The sequence below is a fragment of the Narcine bancroftii genome, chromosome 8 (genome assembly GCF_036971445.1).
Source record: "Narcine bancroftii isolate sNarBan1 chromosome 8, sNarBan1.hap1, whole genome shotgun sequence".
Lineage (NCBI taxonomy): Eukaryota > Metazoa > Chordata > Chondrichthyes > Torpediniformes > Narcinidae > Narcine > Narcine bancroftii.
This window is the reverse complement of record NC_091476.1, coordinates 34580641-34604975: the sequence shown is the minus strand read 5'-3', so window position 1 is coordinate 34604975 and position 24335 is coordinate 34580641. Positions and strand designations below refer to the sequence as shown.

The following is a 24335-nucleotide window of genomic DNA, read 5'->3' as shown; positions in this document are numbered from 1 at the left end:
ATCTCACATACCACCTGACCACCCTCTGCATCCAACATATTATCCTCCGGAATTTCCGTCACCAACAACAGGATTCCACTATCAGACACATATTACCCTCTACAAACCTTCCCCCCCTCCCACTTTCACCTCAGTAGGGACCCCTTCTTATCCACTCGTCCTTTCCCACTAATAGTCCCCTTGGTGCCAAACCCTGTGACCGCAGGAAGTTTCACACGTGCACCCTCACCTCCTCCCTCACCAAAATTCAGGGCCCCAAACAATCCTTCCAAGTGAAATAATATTTTATCAGTGAATGTCCAGGAGTTGTCTGCTGCATCCAGTACTCCCATGATAGCTTTCTCTCAATCAGAGAGACTGGATACAGACTGAGAGATGGCTTTGTTTTACCACCTTTGTTCTGTCTGCTTCAATGGCAGAAATCTTGCAGTGGACAACCATTTCATTTCTGCACTCCTGTGCTAACATAGATATCCATGGCCTCATGCATTGCCAAATCAGGGCCACCTGTAAATTGGGGGAGCAACACCTAATATTCTGTCTGGGCATTCTACAACCAAATGGCATCAACATAGACTTCTCTGGTTTCTGTTAGACCACTCCCCATTTTATCCTTTCACTCTGTCTCCTGTCCTCCAGCTCTCTGCCCACTTCCTTCCCCATTCATAGACCTAATTCCTCCTCCCCGTTTTCTCCCCTGCCCTCCCTTATCTGTCTGTTACCTCTGTGGTTCTGTGTTCCTCTTCCCCACCATGTAATTCAGGCACCTGCCTACATTGGCTCAGACATTGTTGAAGGGCTCAGGGTACAGTGTGTGACATGCTGAGTTTCTCCAGCATCGTGTTTTTCATAAAGTTTGGAAAATATTGTTCAATCCCAATTTGAGCGTTACATCTTGTGCTGGCCACTGCTCTTACCAAGAATGTGAAGGGTGCAGGAATTATTGACTGCAATGGTTCCAGAGATAAAGGATTAGGTTGCATGCATTTACTAGGGAATCTGGGTTGGACCAGTGCAGGGCAAAAGAATAAAGCAACTGGATCCAAAGTTATGAAGCACAACTACTTCTGGAAGTCAAATCAGACTGTGTTAATATCCATAATGAGAAATATAATCACTAGAGTGCAGTTAAACACCAAGTCTGACAGTAATGCCACAATAAATATACTAACAATAAAACAGTGATAATATATCAAAAAATTACTCCAAAAGTTTGCAGAATTGTTTGTAAAAGGATTAATTTATGGATGCTGGCTTCAGCGTTTTAGTTTAACAAGAGAAGCTGCAGATGCTGAGGTCAAGTGCAGTGCACTAATCTGCTGGTGAAACTCATCAGATCACACAGCATCCATAGCAAGTAAAAGGAAAACAATATTCAGGGCCCAATATCTTTATCAGCAATAAAGAAAAATGTGTTTCAACACTTGTAATGTTTCTATATTTTATGTTATTTGGATAGAAAAGAACATAGCTGGAAATCAATTTGGAAAATATTTTTAAAAACTGTTTATATCTTACATATGGACATGTATTGAAAACAGTCTACATAAACTTAGCAAAATGTAGTAACACTCTGGTTCAGGGGTGGCCAAAAGACAGCCTCCAAGCCAACTGTGGGCAACTGCTCATTTTTAAATGGCACAATAGAACATAGTCTCTAACAATAAATTGACTGTCTCTACATTGCACTTTTTAGTTTCAACACTACATTTTGAATGACTACACCGACGTTGCGATGTCACTCATTGATGAAAACATTTACAGAAGTCAAGGGGAAGTATGTTTGTTTGATTTGCAAGGAATCTGTTAATTTTAATAGCCTATCTACAAATTTACATATTGCATTATAATCATTGAGGTGGTCACTCGAGTCATGAATTGTATTCACTGAGAGTTGTGGAGGAAGGTTGGAGGCGGCCTTGTCCCTTTCTTGATCTTTGCTCCTGTTCTTATTTTGCGTCCAGCTTCTTTTATTTTGCACTGCTATTTGAATGAGATTTTTGAAGAGTTTTAAGTATTCATTTAAATTAAATTTAAGAGTAGCAGATATAGAAATGCTCACTGTAATATGTGACCACATCAATAAACTACTGTAATGTCAACAGATCAACTGTTCAGTAACATTGTTATAGTTATTTTGATAGAAAATGAATTTTCAATGGTTCAGGCATCTAAAACCTCCAAACTGGTTGAAAACTGCTGGGCTCAATATTGTTTGGTCCATTACTCCTTATATTTTTCTGAATGTGGCCCACAACCAAAAAGGTTTGGCCACCCCTGGTATGGTCCCAATGACATTTTTTGTATCTTTTGGCTTAATCAATACAAAACAGCAATTATCTGAACTATAGGACTGTACTTCTTAAATTGTCACAGGTTTTGTTATTTCTCCTCAAATCTAAATAGAAGAAAAGACTTCATAATGAAGTCTGCATTCCACCTGTCTAGATCACTGTCTAAACTTTTTCCACCAAGTTTTAACTGCCCACAAGCAGAATGCATAAAATATATGTCAGGTATATTCCTTGAAGTAAATGAATTGAACTGAAATATCTTAAGAGGAGAAAATTTAACCAAATGAATGAGTGGACTTGATGTGCAAATAAATGTTTGTAGAAAAGTGATACAATTATTCTCACTGGCTCCACAGAGATATACCAAAAATAATACTCCAAGAACAACAGCAACTAATTGGACTCATAAGAAAGATTCATGCAGCTGAACTTAAATCATGCCTAAAGCAACTGAAAATTATTTAAGCTTCCACACTTAGTTAAGCTTTGCATTTTAATATACACTCTTGGGCATTTACTTCATTTATGTATAATGAATAAGATGTTCGTCAATGGCCCAATCAATGTCAGGTGTGGTAATTTTCAATCTTACCAAGTACTTGAAAATGCTGACAAAAAAAATCTCCAGTTTGTATGGAACAATCTTTAATTGAACATCTGTGAATCCTGATTGTTTTATTAAAATGTACACAGGCAAAAATAATGTGAAAGATTTTGGTGCACATTAATTGTGTTCAGAGGTCACTTGAAAAATTGCTGGTGTAAATTAAAAAGTTAGTTCCTATTCCTAAACAAAATGATAATTAAAGGAAAAGGGACACTATAATAAAATGTTTTGTGTTTATTATATTAATTACAATTACTATACACTTAATCAGCTTGCTCTTAACCATTTTAGTATAAACAACTTGCAATCTTCTACATTAATTTACTGATTTGAAACTATGACATTCAATATCAACAGAGCTGCCTTGAGTTTCACAAATTACAGAATTTTTTGATTCAATTTTCAACAAAGTATTTCTCCGATAGAGATTCAACACTAAATCAGTTCCTATCAGATCTGTACAGGGTTTGCAGCTTAACTGGTGTATTTGGGAGGCACAGGAGTTGTGGGACAGCCAGGCCTATTACCATATCTCTAATTTTTTTTTATCAAATACCATGTTGGCATTCTGGGCTCATCCTACTTGCCTACACATCGTCCATCTGCTTCCAAGCCTTTCCTGTCCGTAAATCTGACTCTATGTCATTTCAATGTCAAGGTGCTGCTTGCTTCTGCAGTTTCCTCTGGCAACTCGTTCCAGATATGGACCAATTTCTGAGAGATGTGACAAATTAAATTGTCAAAGAATTTCATCATTCCAATCTATGAATTCCAAATGGTACTTCATCAACTGCAAACAGTGAGAAGCTGGAGGGAGCTCAGATAAGGACTGTTATGGTTGTGGGTCAGAACCCCTTTTCAAAGCTCATGTTATGTTTCTATTTTAAAATAGTTAACACTATCTTCCAAAATTCACCCGACTCATAACAGACTTATATCTTGTACAATGGGTAATAATTTTTTTGAAATTTGGTGTCGTAAAGGAATCAGATATATTGAAGATTGTTATGAGCGGGGACAATTGATGTCATTTGAACAATTAAAAAATAAGTATGGAATTCTTAACAAGACAATCTTCTGCTATTTTCAAATAAAAATGTACCTAAGGGACAAATTGAGCCCAACAATGTTTTTAACCAAACAGTAGTGATGTGGAGACTGATTTGAAGGGGAAATGCAAAGACATTTACTTCAGCAATATATCTCTTATTTCAAATGCAAACCCCAAAACAAGGGGTTCACAACATACAGTCCAGGCAGAGATGGGAATCAGACTTAAATGTAAGAATTGATGAGGAAACATGGTCTGAATTATGTCGGGATAGTACGACTAATACAATAAATGTAAAATATAGTTTAGTACAATGCAATTTTTTGCATCAATTATATCTCACACCACAGTAATTAAAGAAATTAAATTCAGACCCATCAGATCAATGTTTTGGATGTGGCGAAGAGATAGGAAATTTTTGACATTCATGTTCTGGAGTGAGTCTTTTTTGGGTCAATCTAGGAAATTTCTTAGAAGATTATAGGAATTAAATTTCCGCAAAATCCAGAATTATTCTTACTAGGTGATATTGCAGGGATAAGACCCAAATGGAAATTATCTAAATATCAAATAGAATTTGTTCAAATTGCGTTGGCAGAAGCTAGAAAATGTATAACAGTTTCTTGGATGTCTGATTCACATCTAAGTATGGCACATTGGAATGAAGAAATGCATAGTTGTATTCCCCTTAAGAAAATTGCCTATAACTTAAGAAATAAGTACCACATATTTTTACAAGTTTGGCATCCATAGTTTTAATTTTCAGATCTAAATCCGCCGAACCCTCGAGACCTGCGATGATCTTCTCCAAAGAAAATTAAATAGAACATCAATTTATGATCTGCAGAGGGTGCAACAATTTCAGCAATCCATTCTACTTTCTTCTTCTCATTTTCTTTATCTGTTTCTCCTTTTCTTTTTTTTTTCTTTATATCTATTCTTCCTTTGGTCTTTTTTCTTGAGTGGTTGGGGGTTGGAGCATAACCATCATGGAGTAAATACAGGATTTACATTTGTACTTGTAATTTTTAATTTTGTAATGGACTGCATGTATGGTCAAAATTTTTAAATCAACTATTTTTAAAAACAGTAAACACTTAATGACAATCCAGATAGGTCAGGGAAACTTGTTTCATGCTAGAAGGTTGAAGCACGTTGGGAAAAAGAAACCATAGGAACAATACTTCGGATGGAATTACTGTAGAGATCTATAATGGATTTCCTGCTGCCCACACTTCATTAAAATTGGTGAGCTTACCATCATAATGTAAATCTCGCTATGATGTGTAGCTATATATCATTTATACGCTACAAAAGAAGAATTTGTCAGCAGTTGAAGGGACAAAGATTATTTAAATTTATGGAGTTAGGAAGACTGGGTGGATTTCAATTTGAATAAGTAACGTAATTCACTTTGGAACAAAGAATGAAAAAACATGCACGTATAAAAATGAACTTCAATAAGAATTTGGATGTGATTATTGACCAGTCATTGTAACCCTCTTCCCATGTGAATGTTATTAGCCAAAATCATTAAAACACTGAAATCACTCAAAGCCATTTAATCATCTCAAAACAGGTGGTCAATTTTGAGAATTTGAAGGCAACCATGTTCAGAATATTAAACGGAAATGGGATTCAGGTGTAACAAAATACTGCCGCTTTGCACTTGTGCAAATACAGCAGGGATGCTGAATATCAGATAAATACAGAAAAGTATTGTCAACAGTCAGATCTGGCAGCATCTATAGTCAGTGAAACTGATGCAAGGCAGATCACTTAAAAAGTTATGTACAATTTCAGAACTTTAAATCAGAGAGGTGCAAGTCACAATGCTTCTCACATTGCACAAACGGAAAATAATGAGCATGAGAGACAGGGGAGTGATGCAACAGAATATTGCTATAAAAGAGTATGTGCAGAAGTGCCAAATTTGCAAACTAAAAATTTGACATACAGTACATACCCAAGAATAAACTTCTTTAAAGCAAAATTAAATAAACAACTTGAAAATTTGTGCGGCAGACAGAGTCATCAAAATACTTCAAAAAGCTTGATGAATCCTTTCCTGTTAACGCGTTACACAAGATCAACTTTGGAAATGGCAAAGCTAATTGTGAGGATTGTAAAATAACATTCATGCCTTGAAGTTATCATCAATTATTTTGTATGTTTTCTTGTTCAAGTTTCCAAATTCAACATGATTGGATGGGCATCATAAGAGGGAAAAAATGAACTCAATGGAAGAAATGACTACCTAATTACATGCCTGTGTTGCAGTCCTTTCAAAATTCAAGATCCAAAAACAATTTTAAAACTCTGACAAACAGAAAACCAGATGCAAACCAAAACTACAGTTTTCTCTCCAAAGCAATTAATTCTGACAAAAATAAAATCTGTTCAAAGAAGACTGCCAGTCTTACAATATTATTGCAATAAATTTCATCAATATAACAAAAGTTTGAAAAAATGATTTTGGACAATACTGAGATATAAACCGAAACATCTGTCATGCAAAAGTTCTCTAATTTCACGCTGAGAATGCTTAACAATCTTGTATACGATGAGCATTTGGCAATGCATTTTCAACGTGAAAAAAAACAGGTGATAAAATACCTTGAAAATACATTCGCAATTTAACTACTTCCTCAAATCTTACTTCAAGACCTCTTCTATCCTGTTTCCAAAGCATGGGTTCCTCATCCAAAGACAATCAAATCTATTTCACTGATTTCATGGATGCAACATTTAATTCAAATGGGCAGGTTCACCCTGAAACAATTAGCAAATTGTCTTCCTATTTATAAGATCTAACAAGTTTTTTTTGGTGGAAGGAAGGAAAACATTGAATATTTCGTCAAAAATACACAAGGGAGGACATTTTTTTAATTATTTGCCATATCATCTAATTTCTCTTTTCTAAATGATGCAAAAACATGCTTCACATTTTAGATTCCCAATCCAGTGAATCACAGCAGATAAAAATTTTTTGAATTAAATATCAAAGATGCTGAAAATGACTGAGAGTACTGGATTGCCAGAGGTTTCCAGATATATGTTGTCAAATTGACATGGCAATTGGCTTTTATTCTACTTAGTCCCATTTATCTGCATTTGGGCCATCCTTTCCATCCCTCTATCTAAATTTCCCTAAGATGATTAAATCAAACCTACACCTACCACCTCTGCTGCTTACCACACTCTTACCACTGTGAATGATGAGGTTCCCTTGTACATTTCATCTTTTACACTTAACCCATGTCCTCTAGTTCTTGTCTCAGTGAAAAAAATCTGTTTGTATTAATCCTATCTAAACCCCGTTTTTTTTTTAAACTTCTTTCAAATCTCTCCTCATTATCTGATACTCCAGGGAATAAAGTCCTAACCTATTCAACCTTTCCAGCTTTAGAAAAGCAAACACCAAAGAATATCCATAAATGGTGAGGGGAGGAAAATTTAGGGGAGATGTCAGGGGCAAGTTCTTTATACAGAGAGTGATGATTCTTGGAATGCATTGGAAGGGCTGGTGGTGGAGGAACATTTAAAAGGCTCTTCGGCTCATGGATACAAGAAAAATAGGTTATGGGGATAAAGTAGGAAAGGTTTAGTTTGAGTACATTTTTAATCAGTCGGCAAAACATTGTGGACTGAAGGGCCTATAACTATGCTGTAATGTTCTATGTTATTTTTGCTTCTGCCAGTGAAGTCAGAATTCTGCAACAAGATGTGCAAGTACACACAGGTCCCCAACTCCAGATGTGGAAAATCCCAAACATCAATTGAAGAAACCCTTGATAAAAATACTGAATTTGAAGTGAAATACACAGCCACTTTCATTGCAAAGTAGAAGACTGGTTCACTGAAATCTCAAATATGGCAATGAAAAAAAATCTTTTAAAACACAATTTTTCCTCTGCTTTCAGCACCACTCCAGTGTGTTGACATCTAGAATATGAAAATTAAGCAAGTATTTCAAAAGATTTAGTTGGAGTCTAGCTAGTAGAGGCAAAACAAAAAATCTTAAATACAGTTGTTTGCTTAAAATTTGGCCAATGGATGAACTGATCACTATGGCTAATGTACACAAGTAACATTTCAAATGAATTATTAGGTACTTCATGAATAATAATACCATTTGACAATTTTCTCTTCTACTTGATGTCAGTTCAATGAGTTAAAATGAGACAGAGATATAAACATTCACCTGTAGCTGAAGTGCTTCATGATTGTCCAGTCCTTCAACAATGGGTGCAAATCGTTCTCTATTATTCTGTTCTGCAGCTGTTGTTATAGCTTCCAAGATTTTATCAAGACTGAAGGATCATAAAAACATTTTATTATATTCCAATATAACTGTTTTCAACTACTACAGATTTTAAAAGTAAACAAATAACTGCATTCATTGCACTGCTATTTTCATATTAATTCGTGGTAATTTTGAAAATATGTTTCAAATTAAAATTAATTCTTACAGGATCACTGAAATTAAATTATTAAGTGTATTGCTGTGGCTACCATTCACTAAAATAACAAAAAAAACACCAGAATATTACACAGCAATATACTGATATCCAATTGGCCTACTAAGAGGAAACTGACTCGATAATTGAATTTTAAAATAAATGACAACAAAAAATGAATCAAAAGGTAACAAAACCCAATGAAATATAAGAGTAAAAGTTCAAGTGGCTTCAAAAATTCTTCATCACAGATTCTATTTGGAAGAATTGAGGTAAATTGTTGTTTTCATGTTACACAAAAATGCTGTACTTCTCTTTAAATGACACAAGTATGTATTTTCTGTAACAAAGTTGGAATTTCAAGTTTCAAATTTATTGTCAGAGTACATACATGACATCACATACAACCCTGAGATTCTTTTTTTTTTAATTTAAACGTACAGCATGGTTACAGGCCATTTCAGCCCATGAGCATGTGCTACCCAATTACATCCAATTAACCTACAACCCATTATGTTTGGAATGGTGGGAGAAAAACTAAGCTCTCAGAGAAAACCTACGCAGATACAGGGAAAACTTACAAACTCCTTACAAAACTTACAAACTCCAAACTCCTCATCTCCCTTATAGCAGGATTCGAACCCAAGTCCCGATGGCTAGTGCTGTACTGGCATGGCGCTAATCGCCGTGCAGAATTTCTACTTATTGGTGAATGTAAACAGTACTCAACAAAAAAATGAAAGAGAGAAACATAAACAAACTCCACAATACAGAAAAAAAAATCAGTAATAAATAATGTACAAAGTAAGAGTCTTTAGTTGAGACTCTGGTTGAGTCTGCTGGTGCACAGACAACAATTGCTTCTGAAGCAGATGGTACAAGTCTTGTGGCACCTATATCTCTTTATTGGTAGCAGCAGCGATAACAGAGAATGCCTTGGGTTGTGCATATTCTTGACGTCTGCTGCTGCTCTCTGACAGCAGTGTTCCATGTAGACTTTCTCAATGGTGGGAAGTGTTGTCTTTTATGAACTACCTTTTGCATAGCTTTCCACTCAAAAGGCAATGATGCCCCAATACCAGGCCTTGGTGCAGCCGGTCAGCACACTTCCCACTACACCCCTGTAGAAGTTTGTCAAGGTTACCAATATTATACTGAACCTCCAAAAACTTCTGAGAAACTAGAGGTGTTGACATGCTTTATTCACTACGACATTAATATGTTAGGTCAAGGAGAGGTCCCTCAAGGTTGTAACTCCCAGGAATTTAAATATGCTCACCTTCCCCACCTCTGATCACCAATGATCACTGGATTGAATAGCTCTGTCTTCCCTTCCTAAAATCCACAACAAGCTCCTTGGTTTTGGTGACATTGTGTGAGAGTTTCAGCCAAGTTTGTTTGTTGTCTCATCATGCCCCCACCCCCACCCTTCGATGGTAACTTCAACAAATTTGTAAATTGTGTTTTTGTCATACTGCGTGACAGTCATAGGTGTACAGTGAGTGGAGAAGGGAACAGTAGTTCTCTGGAGCTGATGGATAATGTGGAGGAAATATTCTTGCCAATCCACACTGATTGGGGTCTCCAAAAGTGTTGTGTTTACTCAGAAGGAATCTCTTTTCTACTTTGAAATTACTCTCAGAATATATTGACCAGTCTTTTTTTAATCTTTTATTTTTCATCGGAGTTAGTTTTTTTTGGTTTTGTGCATTAACATTTTACTTCCTTACTCAACGTAACTGTCAATATATGGAAATATGGAATTAATTTGAAAGTACTTGATTATTATATTCAAGGATAATGTTTTCACGTTTTATTTATATAATTCTATGTTTTTTGTGGAAAATTAATAAAAAGATTAAATAAAATAAAGAAAGAAAGGAAATCTGGGATCTAATTACACAGTGGCATATTGAGGAAAAAATAAAATGTGTATTGAGGTCCAGGTCTTCAAGTTTACTAATTAGTTTTCAGAGGGTGATGGAGTTCAATGCCGAACTGTAGTCAATAAAGAGCATTCTAACGAATGCATCGTTGGTATCCAGGTATTGTGGGGCTTTATGTGAGATGGCATCTGCTTGTAGACCTGCTGATGCAGTGAGCAAATTGAAACAGGTTCATGTCACCACTCAGTCAGGAGCTGATATGATTCAACAGCAGCCCCTCAATACACTTCACTGTGGACGTGAGTGCCACTAGTCGGTAGTCATTTAGGCAGGTTAACACACTCCTCTTGGGTACCGGTATGCCTGTTTGAAACAGTGGGTACCACATCCTATCAGAGTTAGATGTTGGAGATGCCCGTGAACACATTGGTAAGTTGGTCAGCACAGGGTTTTAGCACTCGACTGGGTACTCCATCCAGACCGATGATTTCTTTGAATGCTTTAATTTAATTGATTTTTTAAATCACGTTTCAAGAAATAAAATGTTGAAATATGTTTCAACTGAAATGGCATGCACTATTGTAGAATGTTTCATGTATGAGATACTTTTCTCAAAACATTAAATTGAACAACACCTAAATCAATTAAAACAAAGCTTTTTATTTCTCAGATGAGAGTAATTTCATGAAGCTCCTCAATCTTCTCTCTTGCATTTTTACAACTCAGCAAGACTGAACCCTGAAATGTCCCTGCAGGAATGCTTGGTTTTAAGGTCCAAGATATGCCACACACTGGGCAGATGTCAAATAACAACTACGAAAAGAATGGAGAATGTAGTGACTCAGAGACATTATAAGCAAATAATGGGAAAGGCATTCAAGAGCATTGTACTAGTCCATCCTAATTTGCATCTAGGACTCTCTTTGCTTTCTTACAAAAAAGTTGTTTGAAGAGAATCTTCAAGAAACCCAGGTACTTAATTAACCTTAAATGCAAAGGAATTCTCATAGTTGGGAACACCATTTATTCATTCCAGAACTCACTGTTCAGTCAAGGCTCTCAGTTGCTCCTGGACTGACAACAAAAATCCCTTATGTGTGAAGCAAAAAGAAATAGCTTGGCAGGGCCCTGAAAGTCAAGATCCAACAGAAAGCTCGTGACCTGAAGAACAAATGTGTAGTGACTGCATCTCATCTAGCAGTTCATTGATATCCATTGCACACATCAAGGACACCTCTGCTCAATCACCCAAGGACCCATCCACAGAGAGCCAAGAACAGAGTTGAACTTAGCAAGGACAAAGAAGTGTTTCAAAGATCTCCTTAAATCTGGCTTTGCCCTCGACACCATTCCATGTTATTCAGTCTAATCTCACTGCAGTCCAAGAACAAAAAGACTATTCAAAGATCAAAGTTCAAAGTTATTGTCAGAGTATATACAGTGGAAATTAATGCAAATTTGCATATTATTCGATAAGTCATTGAACGCAGGCTTCAGGCTGATGCCAGGAGCGAGTACAGGTGCTTGGGGCTTGTGGGGACCTGGGGCTGTTGCAAGCAGTGGGGACTTGAGGGTTCCGCGAGCAGCGAGTACCTGGGGCTACCATGAGCAGCGGAGACGTCGGGTTGTCGTGAGCAGTGGGGACCTGGGGCTGCGGTGAGCAGCGGGGACATCAGGTTGCTGTGAGCAGCGGGGACGGTCAGTTTACAAAAAATTAATTTGTGTTTTAATTTCAACTGTAACTACAACGGTGTACTGAAACTTCAATTTAGCGGGACCCTACTTTTTTCACAATACAATTCTTTGGACCCAAACGATTGCACGATACGAACATGACATTGTATACGACTCTGAAATTCTTTATCCTGTGGGCCAGGCTGAATTTTACTTATCGGTAACTGTAAACTGTACTCAAGACAAAATAGATATCTTTAAAAATTAGAGAAATGTAAAAAAAGAAAGGCAAACTAACTGTGCAATAGAAAAAAAGTAATAAAGAATCCTCGACAATGAAGATTTGGCTTCCTGAACACTTTTTGGTGTATTTATTTTGGATTTTGGGCTGCTGATCACAAAAACCGCCTCAAAATTTTCCCATCACACTTTTTTTTTAAGATTGAGCCTATTTTTGTGATTTTCTGTCCTATTTAAGTCTACTTCAAGCATACAAAACGATGAAGTGCAACATGTCATTGAAAACTCATTTTCTGTATTCGCACTTGGACGTCTTCCCTGCTGATCTAGGTGTAGTCATTGACAAACATGGTGAAAGGTTTCACCAGGACATTGTGACTATCGTAAATCGGCATCAGAGTAATTGGAATCCATCAATGCTGGACACTGACATGAGAGGCATCAGATGCTGAGTACAAATGAAAGTCAAGGGCAAAACCTTTTTAGGATAGTTTAACTAAAGCAATGAGTCTGCATCATTATGCAATCAAACATGCTAAATTCCATAAAAGTTCATTTAATGCTTCTCCAACTTCCTATATGATACATCAAAACTGATTTTTTTTTTGTGTTCAGCTTGAAGTTGTCTATCATAATCCCCAATTTTTTTTCAGGATGCAAACCTCATGAAAAAAACATTTGTTGCCCAATGTAATGCACAAAGTAAGAGTTTATAAAGGCTATATGCCAATTGAAAAACAATAAAACCTCAGGAACAGGCAGAATTGGTGATATCATTTGTGACAGTACAGATTCTATCACCAATGTGTATATGTACAGATGGTAGTGTAGGATGACTGTGATTGGCTGAGAGCGTAGCCACACCTACTGGGAGGACTTAAAGGATTGCTCCTAGCCAGACCAGGTCATTCTGGACTGGTCGACCTACTTGTGATATGCTCCAGTCTTTTAGTTAATAAAAGCCTTGGTTTGGATCAACAAGTCTTTGGTTCTTTCGACACGTACTACATCATTAAAAAAAACTTGACAGAGAGGAAGATGAGTCAGCAATTCACAAATTTGTTTCCCACCTGGGAAGTTAGGCTATGCCAAATATGCTGTAATCATCACCTGGTTCAAGAACAACTGGGGTAACTAAAGAGTGGACTCCTTGCTGTCTGCCCAAAGACTAGTCATCCACTATGTTCTCTTTAATCACCTCAACCAACTGATCAAAGAGCTAATCTTCTGCTTTGTAGCACAATTTTTGTCCATTTGTAGGCGCTATAAACATAAACCTAATGGAATAACTAGAAAGAAACTACAGCAAATAGCATCAACTAATTTACCTGGCCTATTTTGACCACAAAAAATCCTCTGACTGAGTTTGTGCAGTTATTTCACATTAGTTCTTCTGCTACCTAAAGAAATCTGTTTCCATCTTACATCCACGAAATGCTGACGTGCAAGACAAGATCTTAATGAATAGCTCCCCTCCAGATCCTAATTCAGTGCAAATTAGTATTAAACAAGCCAAGTTCATCACCCCCCCACCCCACCCCCCACCATCACTCATCTAAATCTTGCTGTGAACTGCATCCAAACCAATTTCTATTAGAATGGAACAAATCCGCAAGACAAATGGGAAACCGTACACTCTACACTGTTTAGTCATACCACCTTATGTCCTCAAGATGCAGGGTGCAGGTAACATAATGGACATCCATGTTTTGACACCAAACTCCAAGACTTGTTGGATTGATTACCAAAGCATGCAAGTGAATAGGCCTGGCACTAAATATCCACAACAAAAAGCCTTTATCAACTAGTCTCCACCATATAATATTGGCCTTGGACAATAAAGAACCATGATGAGAACTTGAAAATTGTGACTTCTTCCCATTTCTCTGCAAACATCATTCAATGAAGAGGCATTCATCATCACCTTCAGAACACCAGCACAGATTTTGATTGTCCAAGGAAATCTGTACCTGATAATAAACTCGGATAACTCACTTTGGCTGGGAACTAGTGATTTCTGCAGTCAGGCTACACTCTGACAGCACATACTTGAAAATACTAAAGTAACACCACCAATGCTGACAATACAAAATCTTCCAAATTTATTGGAAGGATTAGAAAACCATCATTAATCACCATTTCCAAACAAACACTCCAGTACTCAGTTGACTCCAATGGACAGATAACATCTTTTGCACGTCCATCGTTAGACTTCTGAAATAGAGCTCCATTTCCACAAGAGATTAACAGGTAGGCAGTGAATGCATTTTAAAACTTCTTAAAAGAGTGTAACATCCTTGTTGACTCATGGCAATGCCTGGTCTCTGGCCACTGAAATAGGGAAAGAACATTGTGGATGGCATTGGGAACCTCAGGTAGATTTCCAGGACATACACAGAAGCCCAGCAAAAACAACACATGCAAAGTACACCCTAAGCTCTCAGCCAGCAGAAAGTTCTTAATCTACTGGTCAGTACTGACTCAGCCTTTCCATGCTCTTTGCAGAGAACCTAGAGGAGACACCTGAAAACATGGGTGCTATCAGCAATGCTAACTTCACAAAATCTTCCAAATTTACAGGCTGAATAAAGATTTTTTTTTAAAAAGAGTATGTAGGTTCTAAATTAACAAAGCTGTTGTCCCAGAGCTCCAACAACCAAGATTCTAGCCTCACTGCCAACACTATATCAAGATTTCAGGTTCTTCCTGCAACCACATGCATTGTCTCTGGATGCTCCACATTCTTCCCAAGGATGTGCAGGTTAGTAGGTTAATTGACTACTATAACCCCCGGTATCCGGCATTTACCAATCGCCATAGGTGCTGGATACCAGGGGCTTTACTGTACATAGGCTAAAATAGCATCTGGCGTGAGGAACTGGGAGTAAGAGAATACAATGGGTTTGTGTTTGATTAATATAAGTGGGAGTTTGATGGCCACTGCAGACTAAGTGAGCTGAAGTACTTGCTTTAGTGTCATATGACTATGACATACTGACTTCATTAGCCACCTGAAAACTTAACAAATAGGAGTAGGTACACTGGCTCAGAAGACGTCAAGAATAATTACCGGTAATTTAAAAACCATAATCACAATTGCAAAATAACAAACTTAAATTATTTATCCCAGAACACAAATTTCAAAATATAAATACATTTAAACTCACATATTTTCTTCACCAACGATGCAAACTGCAGAGAGAATTTTGACAATTTCTATCATCATGTTTGTTTGCTTTGGATCAATTGCTCTTGCCAATAACAACAGACTCCTTTCATCACCCAGTATCCTTTCCAGCCCAAACTAAATGGGAAGACAAAAAAAAGTACATAATAATTTAAAAGATCACTCTGATGATATCGTACTGAGGTGTTTCATCAAATATTTAATCATAACATCGAGGGAAATTCAATTCAATGTGAGTATATCTACACATTTTCCCGAGGCGCTTGGCAATATTTATTATGTCCTTCACTTTCCCCTGAACAATTTGCTACACCTTGTAAAATACTTCAGCAGCTTTAAAATATTTCATCTCCTAACAGCTTCCATCAAATTTCATCTGAAGACGCATGCTTGATTTGTCAAGGTAAGTTATCTTGCAATCACAATTCCTACAAGAAATTATATGACCAGCAAAACAATGCCACCATTTCCCCTCTCTGACCAAATGTTATTGCTCCAGATATATTATCACTGCAAGTGCTCCATTTTAAAATCTTCAAATACAAATTGCCTTCTCATTGTTGTCACTGTCAGTTCCCACAGTTAAATCTGTGGCTTTGATCCCTTCAACTTGACTGCTGCAGCTCTTGCAATGCCTTTATCTGATCCACCATATACTGTGCAATTGTGATCAAAGTTCACTTCCACCTTCTCGTTTTACTTTACCTTTTTCATGCTTCGAAAATTGATCTTTCTATTCTCTAATGCTAACTCTTGAGTGCAGACCATCTTTATAGGACAGCAATCTCATGCTTTTTTTTCTCAGATACCTCACATTTGATCTAGTCCTGGAAATTCAATTGCATAATGCTGTACTTCTCAACATAATGCATCAAAATCAATTTCTGCCCAAAGTGAAAAGCGATGAAGTCCACATGAAGTTGCTGAGAGTCATACTGGAAACTATACTGCATTTAAGTAATCCTTGCAATTGACACTTTCTGTATCAGGACACGCAGTTCAAAGCTTCATTTAGAGAACAGCTAGAGAATGAGCACAGAATCTCAAAAGCAACCATCATCGACCATTCCCAGGATAACTAGGTTCTCCTAATGCTGCAATGGACCAAGATCCCATCAGTCGTCTCATATTTATACTGATCATTCAATTACATCTCACCTCAGCATTCCACTAAGCCATCCATTACCCAATCACTGAATTTCCCATCCTTCAAACTCCTGATGCAACCAACTCTACCACAACCCTCATCTTGATGGCCAATATGTTCAGTCATGGGACTCGTCAGCACAATAATCTTTAAATCCAAACTTGGAACCAACCTATTCTCCTCACCTGATTAGTTCATTTTTTTTCTAATCTCACTGCACAAGTGAACACATTCATTTTAATTTCATCAGGTAAGAGTTTGAATGGGTTATAACCAAAACCATCAACATTTTCAGATGAAGTTTTATAAATTCACTCCACATGTGTCAAAGAGTTTCATCACTAACACTTCCCAATACACCTTAGACCACAAATAAATGTTGAAGATTCTTCTCACTTTCATAATGAACTCACACAGAAAATCATAGCCTAGCCCTACATCACCTTTAGCCTCAAGAACATTATTTGTTCCCACCTAACTTCAATAGCTTAGTGCCCAGGTAAAATCAAATTCAAGTCACTTTTTTTTGTCCAATTTCACCACAGCTGCCAACCCCCTGGAATCTTCTCTCCATCCAACACTATGGGACCATGAGCAATACCATTCAATCTTGGTGTGCCAACATCCTTTTTCTTCCATATGGATTATTACACGTTAGTATTATTTCTTTCTTTGGCTTGGCTTCGCGGACGAAGATTTATGGAGGGGGTAAAAAAGTCCACGTCAGCTGCAGGCTCGTTTGTGGCTGACCAGTCCGATGCGGGACAGGCAGACACGATTGCAGCGGTTGCAAGGGAAAATTGGTTGGTTGGGGTTGGGTGTTGGGTTTTTCCTCCTTTGCCTTTTGTCAGTGAGGTGGGCTCTGCGGTCTTCTTCAAAGGAGGCTGCTGCCCGCCAAACTGTGAGGCGCCAAGATGCACGGTTTGAGGCGTTATCAGCCCACTGGCGGTGGTCAATGTGGCAGGCACCAAGAGATTTCTTTAGGCAGTCCTTGTACCTTTTCTTTGGTGCACCTCTGTCACGGTGGCCAGTGGAGAGCTCGCCATATAATACGATCTTGGGAAGGCGATGGTCCTCCATTCTGGAGACGTGACCCATCCAGCGCAGCTGGATCTTCAGCAGCGTGGACTCGATGCTGTCGACCTCTGCCATCTCGAGTACCTCGACGTTAGGGGTGTGAGCGCTCCAATGGATGTTGAGGATGGAGCGGAGACAACGCTGGTGGAAGCGTTCTAGGAGCCGTAGGTGGTGCCGGTAGAGGACCCATGATTCGGAGCCGAACAGGAGTGTGGGTATGACAACGGCTCTGTATACGCTTATCTTTGTGAGGTTTTTCAGTTGGTTGTTTTTCCAGACTCTTTTGTGTAGTCTTCCAAAGGCGCTATTTGCCTTGGCGAGTCTGTTGTCTATCTCATTGTCGATCCTTGCATCTGATGAAATGGTGCAGCCGAGATAGGTAAACTGGTTGACCGTTTTGAGTTTTGTGTGCCCGATGGAGATGTGGGGGGGCTGGTAGTCATGGTGGGGAGAGATGAATAATATTCTCTTTTAAGTAAATTCAATTTATATTTTGCAATGTTCATGTGAAATAAAATCATTTATGCATCATTGAACAGATTAAGTAGTGAGTTCAAATATTACACCAAAGTAACAGCCAAATATTGATCAACATTAGATCTAGACTAGTGGTTTTCAAACTTTTTCTTTCCACACACATACCACTTTAAGTATTCCCTATGCCATAGGTGTTTAGCGATTAGTAAGGGATTACTTAAAATGGCATGTGAATGGAAAGAAAAAGTTTGTACACCACTGTTTTAATCGTACCTAACTGACTCGTTATGTGCACGGTTTCATAACTCCAAAGGAAATGGGCCAATGACAATTTTTCTCAAGCAATGTATTCAGTAACAATTGGGTCTAGAGCAGTGGTTCTCAACTTTTTATCCCCATTCACATACCACTTTAAGTAATCCCTTACTAATGACAAAGCACCTATGGCATAGGGATTACTTAAAGTGGTATGTAAGTAGAAAGAAAGTTTGAAAACCACTGGTCTCGACTAATATTTAGCTTCCAATAATCTCCAGCATGCCTCAGGGGAACACAATAATTTGTTTTGTTTTTGTCAAGGAGCAGTGATTTATGCAGATTTAGTTATTTCTTCTTACTTGGTCCCTAATTTTTCTTCCTTTGAACAATTTCATCCATGATACAGCCAATGCCCTCCAACACCTTGACAGCTTTGTTTTCTGGTCCCACTTGGCTTTAAATCAGAATTGAATCCAATCCTTTTACACTTCTAGCTATGAACAAGAAAGTTATTCACTTCTTCCTTGAACAGAGGCCAAACTAATCCTGCTCCATTTGCACACTCACTTGCCTGGCAGATCTTATTCTTACAAGTTCTCCTCACTTCCACTCTATTCACCAAATCAAAGTTTCAGCTGTGCAAACCAAGACTGACCAAAACTGTGCTCCTCTGTGGGAAATGTGGAACCTTCCTATGTTTCAGTCCTGCTCAAGCCCCTTCCCTCAACCCATTCTCTAGTACATCGATACTGCTTCGCTCACAAACAAAACTCAAATATCACAGATGCTTCCATTTCCTTCCTTGCTCTCACTTTCACATCACCATATCTGATTCCTCCTCCACTTCTCCATCAAAATCTCTAGGAATAGATTGGCTATCAAGATCTACTAAGCCCACAGGCTCCTAGACCTATCACAACCTCTTCCCATCCTGATTCCTATAAGGATTCCAGTTCATCTCCAACAGAGTTCTATAATAATTCCAATAATAGGATGTTCCAAACCTACCCTGAGAGATTTTCCTCATTCATCAGCCATGGCTTCCTTCCACAATGGTTGACAAGGCTCTGAACCATGGTCACTAAACTTCTGCCCTTAACTCCTATCCTCCCAGCAAAAGCACAAGTTCACTATGTCCTCGCTTTTCAACTACCACCTTCCACATTAGATTGCTCCTCCCCTATACTTTCTGTCTTTGGCAACACGATTCCACCACCATGACATGCTCTTCCATCACTGCATTCTGAATGGGCCATACCATTTGATTCACTCTTCTGCTTCTCCCAATTACTCATGATTCCTTCCATCCCTCCCCTTCCAACCCTCCAAACAGTTGTATCAGGAAAAGGAGCAATTCACTTTCACCTTTTTCAATTTGGTGTATTACATACAGCACTTACAATATGATTTCCTCTTCACTTGTGAAGCCAAATTCAGGCTGTGAGGCCATTTTGCATCACATCGAGTCAACGAGGGTAATCCTGAGTTTTCAGCCATTTGCCACTCAAATCTTCCATCCCATTTTGACTATAACTTCTCTTTCTTTGGCCTCCTGCACTGGTCCAGTGAAGCCCAATTTGAATTTGAAGAAATAATTTCTGTTCATGCAAAATTGAATTCACTACTTCAGATAGTCAACTTGTCTAATTTGTACTAGAAATGGCCACTGATACGAATGCAGTTTCTCTCTCTCCACAGGTTATATGGTTATTTCCAGCAAATGTATATTGTCACTTTCTTTGCCCATCCCTGTCAAACTGTCCCTTTACATCTATATGTCGTCATCTGAACAACCATGCCTCCTCCTTTGTTCCCTCTACCCTTTCCCCATCACAACTTAAAGCAAATTGAACAAATAATTTGGCAAGTCGAGTGGAGGTAAGTAGTGACCAAAAATGTTAATTTTGTCACTCTGCACAATTGTGGTCCCATCCCCTGTGCATATTTGTAATTCATCTGACTTTTCCTGCATGTATAATGATCAAATCTGAAACAATAACATTGTTTGCAAGGTGAATCAGAAATCCTACCTTATTATTCATAAATGCTTTCAGACACTGGATGAGCTTATGTTGGTTTTTTTTGTCAATCACTTCTTGCCTAGGATAAAACAAATACTAAATTCAAAGTTACTTCAAACAAATGTTCATTGCTTATTGAAACAAATTAAGCACATGCTTATAATTATAATAATTTACTGTGAGCAAAATATTCAGTTTACTTTCAAAGTGAACCAACATGATCAGTTAAATAACATTCAGTTTTTTGCCCCAAGAATTGCACATCCAATGTAAGATTCAAGATGGTATTCCATAGAGCAAATTTAAAAGGTGGCAGATTTTGAGAAGCACACCTCGAGTGAGAGTATATCAACAGTCAATGTAGCTACAAAGGAGAATAATACTGAAAGGCTAACCACCCTGAGCACAAAGATAAATAACTTGCTGTATTATCAACTTAGAAAGTTGGCCAGTAAGAAAGTGTTGAAATTAATGGCTTGTAGCCTTTCTAACTTCACAAGCACAGAATTGTGTGAAAGCCGCCTGACCGTTTATGAGAACTCTGACAGTTTTTCAATAGCGTTGTAGAATGAGCAAATACATCTGTTTACAGTTGAAATCTATAAATGCCTTCTGAAAAACAGGGGAAGAACTCACAGCAGATTCAACAAACATGTGACAACAAGACAAAAAAGAGCAAGTAGAGATCCCGAAAGAGAAATGGAAATTATACAAAGAGATGAATGAGATTAAATTTCCAGGCTGCATCGTAGGAAGGATGACAAAATGCAAAGAAATTATCTGAAATTTGAACTTTTAACCAGCATGAGCAATTACTAGACAGGTGCAAAGAATCCAATTCACACACAATGTTGTGAAGAATACAGTAATGTTAATTATCTGACACCAGAGCATACTGTATATAATGTCCTTGAACTTAATATGCATATTCAAATCTCTTGATGCAATATATTTTGATGTTGTTAACAGCTATTTTTCCACCTCTCCTGTGCTTCCATTTGAAACTTGCTTATTGCTTACTGTTTTTTGTCCAATAGCTTCTCCAAAGCATCAAGCATGAGACCGAGACCTTCATGGCCAAAATTGTTTACCCAGCTGAAAAACAAAACACCTTGATTAATTATGCTCCTTTGTATACATGAATGTAGTTCATTTCATAACATAATAATCCATAAATGTATAATCTAGAAAATTCTTCCAATCTCAATCACTCAAATTTCAAATAATATTGGAAACATTCAACAATTGAAAAACAAGTGTTAAATCAAACGTTAATGTGAATTGTTGAATTAAAAGATAAACTCATCCTCATGGTAAATTTTCAGCAGATTATTTTGGAATTTAGATATTTCTTTTAATAAGAAGAAAGGCAGTTGAATAGATTGGAACAAGAAATTTGGCGTTTTGAAGTCAAACTTTTCTATTTCTCACAGATTACTAAGCTTCAAATAAATTCACACTGACCATAAAGTACTCACTTATTCTACACTGATCATGTTTTATTATGCCCATTCCTATTAATTCCCTCCAGATTTGGCCAACCACCTGCAGACAAAGGGAAATTTACAACCCGTATATCAATGGGATGTGGGAGCACCAATGTCCAGGAGGTGGGGCTGGTGCCTCACTACTCCAGCAATCTGGGTCCTATCCTAACTTTGGGTGCGATCTGTGCGGTGTTTGCACACTCTCCCAACGTGTATATTGGTTTCTTTTGCATGTTCTCATTTCCCATCCCAAAGATCTAGTTCAAGTAGTTAATTTGCTGCTGTAAACAGTTCTGAATACATAGTTGAGTATTAGAATTTGCTGGAAGGGATGGAAATTTGGGAGGAATAAAATTGTATAATTGTAGTATTACTGCAAATGGATGCCTGATGGTCAGCAAGGACCTAATGGTTCAAAGGGCCTGTTTCTAAATTGTACAACTCGACAACCCTGAGAAAATGCACACTGTCACAGAGAGAACATATTTACACAAAATTGCTGTCACACATAACCAACATTTTAGGCCTAAGCTTTTTATCAAGGGACAAACAAAAAGGGAGGTACCCAAATAAAATAATGTGAGGGGTGGGGGAAAGACAGGGAGAGGAGAACAGACCCATGGCCAACAGATCAGAGTGGAAATGGGTGGGAGGACACAAGAGAAAAATACGTGATGGGGGAGTGAATGACGAGGGGAGTGAAGAGCTGGAGGAAGGGAGAGAGAGTAAGAGAGGGAGAAAGGGGAAGAACCAAAAGGAAACTGGAAAAGTTGATGTTAATGCCATCTGGTTGGAGAGTGCCCCGACAGAATTTTAGCTGTTCCTCCTCCAATTTGCAGGTGGCCTTGGTTTAGCTGTGTATGAGGCCAGGGACAGACAAGTCGGTGTATGAGTGGGATGCAAAATTGAAATGGTTGGTCACTGCCAAGAGATCAAAGATGCTCAACAAAATGATCTCCCAGTCTGTGTCCAGACTCTCTGATGTTGAGAAGGCCAAAACAGGAGCACCAGATGCAGTGGACATTCAGAGGTGAAGTTTTACTTCATTGGAAGAACTGTTTGGGGCCCCAAATGATGGTGAGAAAGCAGATGTATGTGTTAAGTGTGGCAATTCCTGTGTTCAGAAGCATAGGTACCAAGGGGGTGATCCGTGGGAAGGGATTAGTGGACAAGGGAGTCACAGAGGGAGTGGTCCCTGCGGAAAATGGAGAGGGCAGGAGAGAATAAGATGTGTGAAGTGGTGGGATCATTTTGTAGATGATGGAAATTGCGAAGGATGATATGTTGGATGCAGAGGCTGTGGAGAGGCAGGTGAGGACTAAGCCTCAACAAGGACAGGATCTCCTGGTCCTTCCTCTCAGTTCCGAACCAACTTCCTCTGTGATATTCTACCATGAACTGACTTCTGTGCCTTAACAATTCTTTTTTTTTTATTTAAAATCACCTTCCTATTCTATTTAAAAAAAACTAACCAAAAAAAAAATCTGAGCAGCTTATCCTGAGGGTTACATATATTCTGTAGCTTTTGATTCATCCCGTAAATCAAAAAACAAAGGTAAGATTATAACTCATCTAGAAGAGCGAGTACATCTAATCACATTAAAAACATTTACGTCAAATGAAAACAAGACATAAAAGGTCGCCATGTATCTTCAAATTTCACCGATGAATCAAATACATGATATCTATTTTTTTCTAAATTTAAACAGGATACAATATAAGAGAATCATTAAAACACTGTTGGAGGTCTAGAGTCTTTCCATTTGAATAAGATGGCTCTTCTAACAAACAATGTAGGGAAGGCCACAATCTGTTGTGCAGGTACAGAAAAATCTCCCTATGTATGGTTCATTAACCCCAAAAAATCAGTTGGTCATAACTCCTTCCTGTTGAAAAGATGTTAAAAATTCCTTTCTAATAGATTTCTAAGGATGGACAAGACCAAAACATATGTGCCAATGTAGCAATATCAGTCAACAATTCTTTTGTTAACCCTTTCTTTGGTCAAACATTGTTTTCTACACCTAGTATTAAATGTCATCTTGGGAGATGCAGGAAAACCTGCACTTAGAGCCTCTTCCATAAATAACATCTTTCAAAGATGTCAAATGTGAGTCGAAGGAGAAAATATTTTGACAAAATTTCAAATGGGAGTATTGCCCATCAGCCTATCTGTCTTATTCAATCAACTTATTTAAAACTAAGGCAGAAATTAAGAACATTAGGCATCAGAGATAAATTTTGTGTAAAATTATTTCTCCGCCTGATCTGTTACCATTTAACAGTACTTTGACTCACTCTGAAATACAGCAGGAAGTCACCTAATTTTTTTTTGGAAAATTTTATTTTTCCACCTATTGATTTTTATGGTAAAAATAGAAAATGCCAGAAAGACTCAGCAAGTCTCTGATCTGAAATATTATTTCTCCTTCAGAAGCTGCCAGACCTGCACTACATTTCCAGATTTTT

At 37.8% G+C, this 24335-nt stretch overlaps 1 protein-coding gene across 12 annotated transcripts in view; it reads right to left on the bottom strand.

The window, feature by feature from the left end:
- Positions 1-24335, bottom strand: part of diaph2 (diaphanous-related formin 2) — a 569879-nt gene that overhangs the window by 398825 nt on the left and 146719 nt on the right. For all 12 annotated transcript variants that reach the window (XR_011343050.1, XR_011343048.1, XR_011343047.1 and 9 more), the window contains 4 exons: positions 21400-21474; positions 20389-20458; positions 15380-15516; positions 8157-8265 (listed from right to left, as the gene is read on the bottom strand). Coding sequence is in view for 3 of the 12 variants with exons in the window: in XM_069893430.1 (XP_069749531.1) it covers positions 8157-8265; positions 15380-15516; positions 20389-20458; positions 21400-21474 (391 nt within the window). In the remaining 9 variants the exon portion in view is untranslated. The remainder of the gene's footprint in view (positions 1-8156; positions 8266-15379; positions 15517-20388; positions 20459-21399; positions 21475-24335) is intronic.